This window comes from Tenrec ecaudatus, chromosome 9, assembly GCF_050624435.1.
Source record: "Tenrec ecaudatus isolate mTenEca1 chromosome 9, mTenEca1.hap1, whole genome shotgun sequence".
Lineage (NCBI taxonomy): Eukaryota > Metazoa > Chordata > Mammalia > Afrosoricida > Tenrecidae > Tenrec > Tenrec ecaudatus.
This window is the reverse complement of record NC_134538.1, coordinates 57,520,859-57,533,747: the sequence shown is the minus strand read 5'-3', so window position 1 is coordinate 57,533,747 and position 12,889 is coordinate 57,520,859. Positions and strand designations below refer to the sequence as shown.

The 12,889-nt window shown below is 40.7% G+C and overlaps 1 protein-coding gene across 14 annotated transcripts in view; it reads right to left on the bottom strand.

Annotated features, from left to right (window-relative positions):
- IKZF1 (IKAROS family zinc finger 1) overlaps positions 1–12,889 on the bottom strand; it is a 92,651-nt gene that overhangs the window by 15,254 nt on the left and 64,508 nt on the right. For 4 of the 14 annotated variants that reach the window (XM_075557506.1, XM_075557507.1, XM_075557512.1 and 1 more), the window contains 2 exons: positions 9,178–9,303; positions 2,497–2,631 (listed from right to left, as the gene is read on the bottom strand). The exons of 3 other annotated variants lie outside the window; for them this stretch is intronic. In XM_075557506.1, coding sequence (XP_075413621.1) covers positions 2,497–2,631; positions 9,178–9,303 — 261 coding nt within the window. The remainder of the gene's footprint in view (positions 1–2,496; positions 2,632–9,177; positions 9,304–12,889) is intronic. 7 more of the 14 variants (XM_075557511.1, XM_075557515.1, XM_075557520.1 and 4 more) reach the window with 3 other exon arrangements.

Sequence of the window (12,889 nt, the reverse complement as noted above, 5' to 3'; positions counted from 1 at the left end):
GTGTTTATAAACCAGGAAGAATAAGTATTCTTATTTTATGATTTTCTCTTTCAACGATAGTCATTCAGGAACTCTTGCCATTCCGTATAGAGGATTAGTTTTCTTGCTTCTGTGAAGAAGACTGTTAACATTTTTATCAGGATTGCTTTAAATTTATAGACCACTATAAGCTCAAAACTCACTGCTCTCAAGTCACGTCTGACTCATAGCGACCCTGTAAGGCAGGACTGAACTGCCTCTGTGGGTTTCTGAGACTGAACTTCTTTAAAAGTAGTAGAAAGCTTCAGCTTTCTCTCGGGGAGAGGCTGGCAGTTTCGAAGTGCTGGGCACATGCCTTGGATATCAGGGTGATGCCTGCTCCGTAGGAGAGAGGAGGGAATATGTCTTCCTATCTCGTCCGCAGTATTGGTAGCATTTCTTCTCAAAGTATTTGGTAGAAGTCCCCAGTGAAGCCATCTGGTCCGAGACTCTTGTTGCTGAGAGGTTTCTGATCTCTGACTTGATATCTTTACTTGTTATGGGTCTATTGAAACATATTCCTCTTCTGAGACAGTTTGGTCGTTTAGGCATATGTGTATTTAATAACTTGTCCATTTCATCTGGATTACCCAGATTATCATACTTTTGTTCATAATAGCTTGCCATCATTCTCTTTACATTTCTGTAATATCCCCCTTTCCATTTTTTATTTTGGTTATTTGCATATTTTACTTGTCTGGCTAAAGGTTTATCAATTTTTATTGAACTTTTCAAGGAACCAGCTTCTGGTTTTAATGATTTTCTCTACTGTTTTTTTGTTTTTTATTTTACATGTGTTTGCTTTGATATTCGTTATTTTACTTTTTTTAAGTAGGTTTAAGCTTAGATGCTTTTCTCTTTCTAGTTCCTGGAGTTGTCGAGTTAGGCTGTTCATTTAAGGTTGTTCATGTGTGTGTGTAAAAAGGTGTTACTATCGATTCCCTTTTGAGTATTTCCTTGGTAGTGTCCCATGTCTGGGTATTTTGCGATTTCATTTTTCTTGGACTCTAAAAGAGTTCTGATTTGTCTATTGATTTATTCCTAGTTTAATAGTGTCTGTTGTTCATTTTCACATGCTTTTGTATTTTCCAGGAGTTTTTTTTTTCTGTTACTGATTTCCAGAAAAAATACTTTGAATGACTTCAATCTTTCAACATTTATCAGGACTTGCTGTGTGACCTAAGACATGGACTATTCCTACAGAATGTGTACTATCCTAAGTGTCTGTTACACTGTTTGGGGATGAAGTGTTCTGTACATGTCTGTTACATTTAGCTGGTTTAGAGTGAAACTCCTTACTGAACTTTTTAATACATGTTCTATCTGATATTGAAAGTAGTGTATTGCAGTCTTCAATTATTATTGTAGTACTATCTATTTCTCCCTTAATTCTATCAGTGTTTGCATCATATATTTAGACAACCTGATATACATTTATGATTACTAAATCTTAATCAATTAACCATTATAACATTGTATACTATCCACCTTTATCTCTTCTAGTAGTATCTAGGATTAAGTTATCTGATATTAAGATTTACCACTCCTAGCTCCCTTTTGGTTATTATGTGAGACAACCGCTCCACCCTGCCCAACCTTTTACTTTCAACCTATTTTTCCCCTTGAATTTAAGGAAGCTCTTTAAAAAAAATCCATTATGCTACTCTTGTCTTTTGATTGGAACATTGAGTCCATTTATATTTATTTATATTTACTGTACTTGCTGCTAAAAAGTGACTTAATCCTTCTATTTTGTTATTTATATTTTACATGTCTTAAATTTCCTTTGTCTTTGTTCTTTAGCACTGCTGGCTTTTGTACTTTGTTAACTTAATATAGGGAGCCCTTTGGTTCCCTTCTCCTTTTGTGTATATTTTCAAAATATATTTTCTAAGTGGTTAACATCAATACTAGATTTCAGAGCTGGGTTTGATAACATTCTAGGGTGAGTTGCTATCAGTGCAGTTTCACGAACAAACAGTACATTCTATATCTGTACCATTTCTCCCCCTGCTTTTGCTGTCATCATTGATTAAGTCTATATTTCACGTGCCCGATGACATAATTTTATCTTTGCCTTTTATATATTTGTTGTTAAAAACATGAAGGAGAAAACTCAACCGATCGATGCATTTCCCCCTTTTAAGGATCATTCTTTTTATCAATAGCTTTGAAATACTCCCAAGCATCCTTTCTCTTCTATTTACAAAACTACTATTAATTAGTATTTTCTGTAGGGCCTGTCTGATTGATATGCATTATATACATCTCACTTCTGTTTGAAATTTCTTATTTTTAAGACATTTACTTAAAAGAAACTCTAATATATTTTGGAAATGTTCATATTATCACATTTTACTTTGTAAAATACTATAATTTTGTCTCCTTTTCTATCCTCAACTAATTTAGACCCATCATTACTTGAATCTGAAACACATAAGTATTTTTTTTAAGAGACAGCAAACGTTTAACTCTTACCAACAAATTTCTGAGGCATAGAGCTCTTACGTTTGGCGACGTTACTTGCTAGTCTGTCCAGCACGAGGGCTCTCTCTGATCCTATCTTGCACAGGTCTTCTGCCATCTCACTGTGATTAGTTTCTTCTTTAATGACTAAAGCCAAAGACAGTTAGAAAGGCCAGTTTAGAAATGCTTCCGTTCAAAATGTATTCAGCCAGGTCTAGTGTGAAATCTGACATTTATTAAGCACATAAGCGCTAACTGGATGCAGGCCCTTCATAGAGATTAGGTATAATCTTAATAGCAAACCTGACAGCCAGACAGAGTCGATCATAGCAATACAAATGGCTGAACAACTGCTAATACTTCTTACCCAGACTCCTGCTAAGTCAATATTATTCCCTAAAATCACAAGCGCTAGCACCGCTACCACCAGAATCTGAACTGTGATTAAATAACATGTTCCATTTAAAAGCCCCCTTTGAACTGTTTAAAATAGTTCCCAAACTAGCAACTCAGTCACCAGGACACGTCTTCGAGAATTAAAAGAACTGATATATCTAGAAAGGACCTAAAGGCCCAACTCCAACAGTCCACACTACAATCCAAGATGCAGAGAGCATTGTGGCTGCCCAGGGTCTCTTATTATGTCACAGCAGGTGTGGGGCCAGGGCGGAGGTATCCTTAAGCCCACATGCACAGCGAAACCCCTGTAATCAAGTAATTTCTGCATACTGTAGAAAACCTAAAAATTATGGAGGTAAAGAGAGATGTTTGGGGTAATTCTAATAAATGTTTTCCTCCTGTATGTTACCTTTTTCCTTACAACAATAAAGAATTTGGTATTTTACATCAGCACATCTATCATTCCTGCTAGCTTTTATGGTTAGATTTATTTAAAATACAAGTTTTGAATCTCTTACAAATATAAATTGATTATTTTTCAAAAACTTAATCAATTCTTCTATATTTATATGGAGCAGTCCATTAAATCCCATGGCCCTTTGCTCCCTCTTTTCTCAGAAAATATGAGGATAAGTCAAAGAGTATTTCTACAGAATTATAGAAACCATTCTTAAATAACATATCCCCCATCTAGGGCTATACATTTCTGAATGTAGTATTTCTACCTCTTTAGCCCTTCCCCAAATAATTCTTCCCTCATATATGCAGTTTGGGCATCCCCAAGGGACTGAAATCATTTCCTTTTAACACGTTCTTTGAGTTTTTGGAGCAAAAAAGAAGTCTAGAGGGTCAAGATCAGGGCTTCAGGGTGGGTGAGTCGTGGTTTCCATCAGATTCTCCTCAGCAGCCCTTACTTTGCTCGAAGAATGAGCAGGTGCATGGCCTGCTGGGTGAAAGCTCCATGATGCAACTACTCTTGTACCAAGGCAGTTTCAATTGTCTTGAATTTTTTTCATGATAATCATAATTATCCGGTGTCCTTGAGGAAGTCTACTGCGAATATGCCTTTGGAGAACCCAGAAGTCCTTATGAAATTCCGAGCTGACAGCTCTGCCTTGAATTTAGTTGGCAGGCTGTTTCTCCTTGGGAACCATTGCTTTGAGTTTGTGTGTGTTCTTTTCTGAAGGTATCCTAATGAAATTAAAACAAGTCTATCAAGTGTGTCCCTAGAGGACTTGTCTGCAGACCCACGTTTTCAAGAGTTTGGAATAAACTCATACTAGTATGAACTGGAACCTGACTAGCAGTGCTTTCTTCGTTATCCTCACGCATACTTATTTGTAGCAGCCTTTTCTGGAGATATCCAGCCCTCAAATGCATTTCTCTGTCTCTTCTTCAGTTTTCCACACATTACAGCTACATTTGATTACAGTATCTTTCAAAATTTGCAAAGATATTTTTAGCTACATTTTCTAATATAAGGCTACCAATTCCAATAAAATTTATAAAATCAGTTTATGTTAAAACCACGAATTGGTTTGGGGAAACTGGAAGACTTCAATGTCTTGTATTTCTATGGACCAGCAAAATCTTCCTCTCTCTTTATTTATCCAAGTTTTCTTTCTTGTCTAAGCATGTTTAGTAGTATGTTTCTTCATGTAATCTGCAAGTTATTTGCTAAATTGTTTCTAAGTATTTTATTCTTCATTTTTATTACACGTGCTGGTTTACTAACATGTATACAAAATTGGTTATTATTCCTAGAACATGTAATTTTTAGATACCATAAATATGCATTTGCTATTAAGTGAACAAATATGCATAGCACAGACTGAATACACTGTGCACTTTGGTTTTTATTCAGGATACACACGTAAACCCTCCCAAATCCAACCTTATTCCTTGCACACTGACCCCTCAAGCTCATAACTCTTCAATAGCCTGTCCTTCTCTGACAGCAGGGAAACGTGGCCTGCCAGGGCACCGCAGTGTCTCCACCATGCCCAGGGCCTCCCACGAGCCGTGCCTTACAGAGATGCTAGCAGCAAAGCGCAAATTTGTTCAAAGCATTTGAATCACTAGCTACTCCGATCTTAGCTGTCTTTTAGAATGTGTCACACAACTTGTTACCTAAAGTCTAAGACTGACTTTTTATTTGTAAAGTTACTAAAAATTTATAAGGAGTGACTATTGGGTAAAGAAATTTATTTTCAGAAAAATGTATCTCTTCCTACACTATCAGATACTTTGTTTTTTTCTAGCTCTCCCCAGTCCCCGTCTCCCCAGCCCCCACAAAATAAGTAAATGGGGAAAAATGGCACAGCCTAAGGTAGCTTGGAGAGGGAGGGGTTAACTCTGCAGCTTCTGTGAGCAATGAGACTGGTCTCGAAGGCAACCATGGGAGGACAAGACAGGAATGAGAGATGACTGGAAAGCACAGGTTACAGCGGGCTCAGGAAAGCAGCTCATGTAACACCGATACCCGTCTTTCAAACTCTAAATGTAGACTTGGAGGACTTAGAATTGCATGATTTTAAGGATCCTCTTCCTACTCGTCACTGAAGTCACACTTAGGGCTCATCTATTGGAGCGAGGTGTTGGCGAGGAGCCAATGAAAGATGTCCCTGTCCACCAGTGTCAGTCACTTTGCACATCGGCTGCATTACCAATCACAACCACACATGCCCCGCCTGACTGCCCCCCTCTCCCTGATACACAGGGGATAGGCCCTTCCTGGAATGAGACCAGTCTCTATGGGATGCTTTCTAGTTTTCCCAGTAGGGGAATGTAAAGGCATTATTTTTTTATCCCAAATAATTTGATTACCAAAGGGAATAATGCTGCGTTGGGATTAAAGTCATCCTACCAACAGGGTAATACTCACTATACCTGCCTGACATTCAAATTTATGGACATAGCCACTTGACGAAAATGAAATTTAAAAAGTGTCAGTATTTCAGTGAGCTAACCATCTACTCGTATCTCATGTTTCTCCTAGGTAATTTCCATCTGTTGGACAGGCCAAAATTGTTCGAATTTCAGTACTGAGGCTAAGGTCATGTCCAAGAGCAGTTTTTTTCAGAGATGAGACTCACATCTAAGGTCTCCTTAAGACAGTGCTCATTTTCCTGTGGAAGAAGCACTTCATTGCAGTTAGTGCCTTTAGTAACCAAAGGGCAGAGAAAAACAATCTACCTGCCCACTGCTTTTGTACATATGACTATCTCAGTTCCGTGAGTATAATTTCAAAAGATAATTCAGATCATTGTATTCAACAGTTTGATGACTTAGCTGATATGTTCTCAATAAATAGTTATTAAATAAATGGATGGCTGATTTTAACATTAATGGTGTCAAATAACGTAGAGGTGCAGTGAAAAAGAGGAAGGCCCTGGACAAGGTGGATTATTGACACAGTGACTGCAACGATAGGCTTGATCACACATCAATTGTGAGCATGGCGCAGGACAGGCAGTGTTTTGTTGGGGTGGGCACAGGCTCACTGTGAGTTGGAACCAACTCGATACAACAGTATACAACAGTATAAAATGCAACAGTATAAAATAACAGTATAACAATACAACAGTATAAAATATCTCATCAGAAACATTCTTTAGAGAAAAACACAGTATCTGGATTTTTACATTTTAGTTTACAGGAACACAACCAATTTCTCATCTTTGAATCTCCTGTTATGGAATATGATCACAAATTAATAGTGACTTAAATATATATGAGGGGGTACTAAAAACAATTTCCCCCAAAGCTATAGATCTAAATTTCATTACAAAACAACCTTATCACCTGCAAAGTACTCTCTATTACACTTAATATGTTTGTCAAATCTGCGATTCTATTCTTGTAAACATTTTTCAAACGCATGTGTTTGGATGGCTGACAGCACCTCCTTTATTTTTTCTATGTCGTCAAACCACTGTACTTTCATGTCTCTCTTCATTCGCGGAAACAAAAAGAAGTCACAGGGAGTGAGGTCAGGTGAATCAGGTATGTGGGGCTAGAGAGGCATGCTGTTTTATGCCAAAACTGGCACACTGAGATTGCTGTGTGAGCAGGTGCATTGTTGTGGTGGCAAAACAGCTTCTCATCTGCCACAAATCAGGCCTTTTGTGTCACACACTGTTAAGCAATCTTTTCAGGACCTCTAAATAGAAAGCAGGATTAACAGTCTGACCTGGTGGAACGAACTCCAAGTACAGTATGAGTTGACATTTTCATCTGTTCGGGAAGTTGACAGACATCAAGAAAAAGGTTTGTCATTAACTGACATTTCACTTCTATTGAAATGATAAAACCACTTGGATACCTGAGTCTTTCTCACAGCACTATCCTTGTAAGCTGTGTTCAACATCTCAACAGTTTCTGTGGTATTTTTCTCAAGGAGGAAACAAAATTTCACAGCCACATATTATTCTCTTACATTAGCCATCACAAAAAACAAGGTTTTAGGGAAACTGCTTTTACAAAAAAATTCACTGTGACCAGAGAGTACCTTTCCAGGTGACGCCACTGGGCGCACTTAGAGATAGTCCTTGATGCTTGCCTAGTGGGAAAAATGCATACTACGAAAGCTCCACTCTGCCCAGCACAATCCTGTTTTATTTGGTGGGGGGGGGGCGCTAATAAATATATATATTTCCTTTTACAGTCAGTTTCTCCTCTCCCACACATCTCTGAAACCTTTCTAGTTTGGAAACAGATACTTCGACTTTGAGGGAAATGAGATGACAAATTAATGAGAGCTCATCATTTCACGGAGGAGAAGATTAAGGCCAAGAGAATACAGTCGTCAGCTCCCATCTCATGGTGAACTGGTGGGAGAGCCACGTATGGAACTGCAGACCTCTTGACATGATAAATGCACTCCCTCTCCACACCAAGACTTACGTGAACCAGTGTTTAGGACTCCATCTTGACCGCCCTTTTCTCCTTGCTCTCACCTGCCTTCCATCTAAGTGTGTGCTGGTGAATTTTCCTTTAAGAACACTCTATCAAGTCAGAAAGCCGGATGAGGCTTCATAAGTCCTCAACTATTAATTTAACTTCTACCCCTGGGTCCAATGATAATTCTGTGAGCAGCAGGGCTAAGCGCGTTGTGTGATGAAAGACGGTAGTAGCTTCAGTCGAGCTATTTATAAATTCCATGAGCTGGAAGGGCACGTTTTAATCATACTGCCATCCTCTGAGCAAACCTCGCCTTCTTCAGCACTCTCTGTACATCTTTCACTTTACACCATCTGAGATTAGAATCAAGTGCGATCTTGTTATGCAACGTACAAGCAAACATCGATGCTCAGAGGAAAAAAGCAATCTTTGGTTCGATCATTTGGCAGCCTCAAGTAACTGACTGTCAGGGCAAACGTATATGTAAAACACAGAGCTATAACAAACCTCAGTCTCATATGCCAAGCAGGTAGGAATACTGTGCCCTTGGTCTGAGCTGATGCTCATAATTCGATCATCGTTAGGGAAAAAATGTTTTAAAACAAGGCTTTTGCTGATTACGAAGCACAAAAAAACACCTATGCTTTAAGTTTTCAAAAACTTTTTTTTTAGTAGATTCCCCCCTAGGATGCATACTGGACCTGATCTAGTTACCCAAATCTCATGTCTTTTGGGTGAGTTTGGTTTGGGTGTTAATTGTACATATTAGGGCGTATCTCAGGAGTGTTATGTCATTGGGGTCATCTTCTTGAAGTTGTGGTTATGCATTTTTTGGGGGGTTATGAAAACCAGAACCAGTGAACCTACGGAGTCAGCAAGGGACATAAGGGTTTTTTAAGGGAGCGGGACAGGGAGGGGGTGGTGGGGTGAAGGGGTGAGGGCATCAAGGGGTCCATATAGAAAAAAAAAGTTTGGAAACGGATTTTGGTAGCAAATGTACAATTCTGCTGGACATGAATGAAATATGGGATGATATGATGTATGTATTAATCCCAATTAAAACAAACAAAAACCCCAAGAAAATAACATGAATGATAGTAAAAATCCTACAACTCTGGACAGTCATTACTGCATTCAAGTTTCCTCATATGGCAAGAGGGGAAGTCCTAAAGCCAAGCTCTCTAGAGGCGAGGTGACGATGGGGCAGAGAAGGACTTAAAACAGGACGGCACACAATGTGCTCCGTGAAATTGTCACCAGTGTCCCTCTTGCATGCCAGTAGTGCGGGCAAGGCGGACCGCTTACAAAACCCTGTGCGAACAGCCCTCTTCCTCTCCGGGCTGCTGAAGAGAGAGAGCCAGCTCCAGGGCCCTGCCAGCTCCCCGCGCTTACCTGGGTACAGCGTGCCTGGAAGGCCAATGCTTTGCAAGTAGTTGTGGCAGCGCTCTTTATGTTCCTCTAAAGAGCTTCGCTGCTTATAGCTTCGGCCACAATATCCACATTTGTGCGGTTTACCAACTGCAGAAAACACAATTGAGTTCAAGACCCCAATTAAATGCTGGCCTTAGGTGTCATGAGAATGCATGCAACACACTTATTTCCAAAAATGTGAAAGGCTGAACCGAAAACTCTGCTCTTGAGAGCTAGAAGCATTATGGACTTGGTCAAAATGCCTGACTGCCCACCAGGTGGTTCCTTGATGGTACTGCTAATCCGTGGGACTCCTGTTTCCTCTTCCCTTGCCCACCGTGCTTACTAATGGCCTCTGAATGCCCTAGCCGCAACCTTCCCTGTAACTGGAGGACATAACCAAGGTAGCATTAGAATGAGGACACTGAACAACCAGGGAGGGCCTTCAGGAGATTTTGTGTCCGCTGGCTCCATTCAGATGCCCCTCTAAGGCGAGGTTCAGGGTCAGGTTTATGCTGGGTCAGGCTTGGGACAGCGTTGGTATGGGCTCAAATGCAACCTTGGTCTAAGCTGGTGAAGAAAAACTTCAATTCCATGTTAGAAACAGAACAACAGGTCTCTAAGAAACCAGGACAGATAAATATGCCTTACGCAGTGAACATTTATTCCCAAAGTGTCTTTTATGGTTCTGATGAGGAAAAACTATGCTGTCTCCCCAAAGGCCATTATAAGGATATCATTTCTTGATCAGCTCTATTCAGCTCTGTTCCGCAGAACTGACTGTGACGATGCAGTGGTTTATGGACTGGACGCCTCACCCAGACCTGCGTGGTTCAAACCCGTCAGCTGCTCTGCAAAGAAAGGGAAGCCGTGTACCAGGAAGATTTAAGCCTCAGCTACCCTGAGAGCAGTCTATTTTGCCCTCTGGGGTCAGCAGGAGCCAGGAGGCACTTCATGGAGTGGAGTTTGGTGTGTGTGTGTGCGCGCACACATGCAAGCATGTATGTGCATATACCAATTAAATCTCTTTCCTATGTGAAAAGAAACTGCCATTTAAGATGAACATGAAAACAAAAATTGGACTTCTGAAACATTTACAAACTGAAGAAAAGGGTCTCTCTTTATCTATATTAAGTGATGCACTCCCAATACCAGGAAGCAATGCTGAAATATAAAATATTGCCTAATAGCGCACCTTATTGAGCTCTGTTATTAGGCATTAATGGAGTGCAGAGAGCCTCTAATTGACCTTTATTTGAAATGTTTTAACTTTAGTAAATATCATGATCAAAATCACCTGTCTTTATAAATGGTGGACTCACAGCTTTAAAGTTGATTCCAACTCCTAGAGACCTAATGGGGCAGAGTAGGTCTGCTTCCCAGGGCCAACAAAGCTGTAATGCTTTCAGAAGCAGACCACTACATTTCCTCCCTTCCCCGCCTCCCTGGGGGATGGCAGTCACCTGGATTTAGCGATGTTTGGGCTAGAAGCTGAGCACTGAACCACCGTGTGCCTCCAGGGCATCATGGCATCTAAGTAGCCATCTTCTGAGCAAATGATTGATTTTGCCCCAGGAATGTACGAACCATGATTATGGAACGCAATTGAATTCAGGGTATCTTAGAGTACCATAGGTTCCCAAACTAATATTATAGACTGCCCCCTTTTTCAGAAAACAAGAACATTACTTAGCATCCCCCTGGCAATTGGAAACTTTTGTACTGTAACCTATAATCCAGGATAAAGTTCTGTTTATCTGCTTTTGCAGTCCCACCCCCACCCCCCGGACCATTCCAGTGCCCCCAGAGTGTGGTATTGCCCATGGTGGGAAACAATGGTATAGCTTAATATTCTGCAGGAAAGGGCATTCCTAACCAAGCTTGCACCCTCTGAGGAAAACAGTGAAAGGGGATTCTCTTTCTACCCTGTAAGATCAGCCAAACTACTTTTACATTTAATATAGGTCAGATTCTACAGCCAAATCACCATTAATATGTTGGGCTCTGGAACCTTAGGCCACAACCAGTTGGCAAAGAAAGTTGTGACATTTAATCATGGATTTTAATGGAATGGGTAAATGGCAGTGCCACAATGGACTAGATTATGGCCATATCTGAGTTTGCCAAACAAAGGCTTGATTCCATTGAAGATGTTTCATAGAATACAGATCACCGTGTTTGTCCCCGCCCACCCCACCCCAAGAGTGTGGTGACAGTGCCATCGAAGAAAGCAGGATCACCAGAGTAGGCAATCCCTGGGTTATCTCACGATATGATTACTCACATGCTCGTCAGTGCATCCATAATAGAAACAAACTGTCCACAGCCCAGCACCTGCTACATATAATTACTCAAGTAATTAGTCATCCTTAGGGCTAGATGCCAACAGGCCTTGAATGAAGTAAGCAGGCAAGCAGCCAGCATAACATTAAATCATAGTTACAGCACCGAATGCTGCTAGTTTTACAGAAGGGAAAACAGAGCATGGAACCACTGCCAATGAACAAGAATTTGTGTTTCCTTCCTACATGGGAACTATGCTTCCTACCAACTTGAACACAGTATTATAGTCAATTGAATGCCCATCTATAGAGATCTTACCAATCTGAATTTTCAGCTCCCACCTCCCCCACTTCTGCCACAATCATCTGTTGAGCACTTGGCAGACTATAGAATCCTCACACTTGAAGTGTGTGGGGGTCTTGCTCATCGTTTAATTACCTTACCCACCTTTAGCATTAGGTAGGACAACAACATTAATTAGCACAGGTAGACTTTTAAACATATTCAATATCATACTGTCATTGTCTTTGCCCACTGGCAGCAAACCCCTCCCTAGCCCTGAGCATGTGTAATGGGATATAGCAGCCCTCGCACTCCACTGTCCGGCTTTAGTGGCTGTCATGATTTATGGGAAAGGCAGTGCCCTGATATGTCACTCCTTTGGGGGAGGATTTAAAGATCCCAAATTGTCATGATTTTCCATTTAAGAGAATTCATGGAAGTTGCTCCTGTGTTTAATAGTTAGAAGAAGATGGGAAATGAGGAGATGGTTTAGTTGGGTGTCTGTGACATAATTAGGAGTCCAAGGACCTCCCTATGATTCTCCTCGATCTTGTCTCCAACGGGCTAGGATTGCTCACCAATTTGTACCACACCTCTTTCTAAGGTCACAAAGGAAATTACATATTTATTTGGAACTTCTTTAAAGGTAAACTTTAAAAACGTACCTTTCCGTGTATACACAAGACCCCTCAGCCTACTGGGAGTGTCTCTTAACACCTATTGTCCTTCCTTATAGTCCCTCCATCCCTTTAGATCTGTCTTCCCCACCACAGATTGAGTTCCCTGCAGTGCTGAGTAATGTGCGACGAAGAGATGGACAAGATGAAGAGCTCTCGAAAGCCTGACTGTTAAATACACTCATCTTTTTCAGGGAAAGAAATGGACAGAGGCCGTGAAAAGCTCTCTGAAAGGAACACATAGTCCTTACCCTCCTCGGGGAAGGTTTCTCCTTCTTAGGCTTCCCTGGGGATGGCAAGCTCAAGAGGGAAGCTTCTGAAGCATGTTGTCTCCCTGAAGGCCTTGCTCACAGCGGGTGCTCAACCGAGGTGGGCTGAACAAATGGCTGGGACTGTAAATTCTGTGAGAGCAGGAGCCTGTGCCCCAGAAATCTCCCAGGTTCCAAATACGC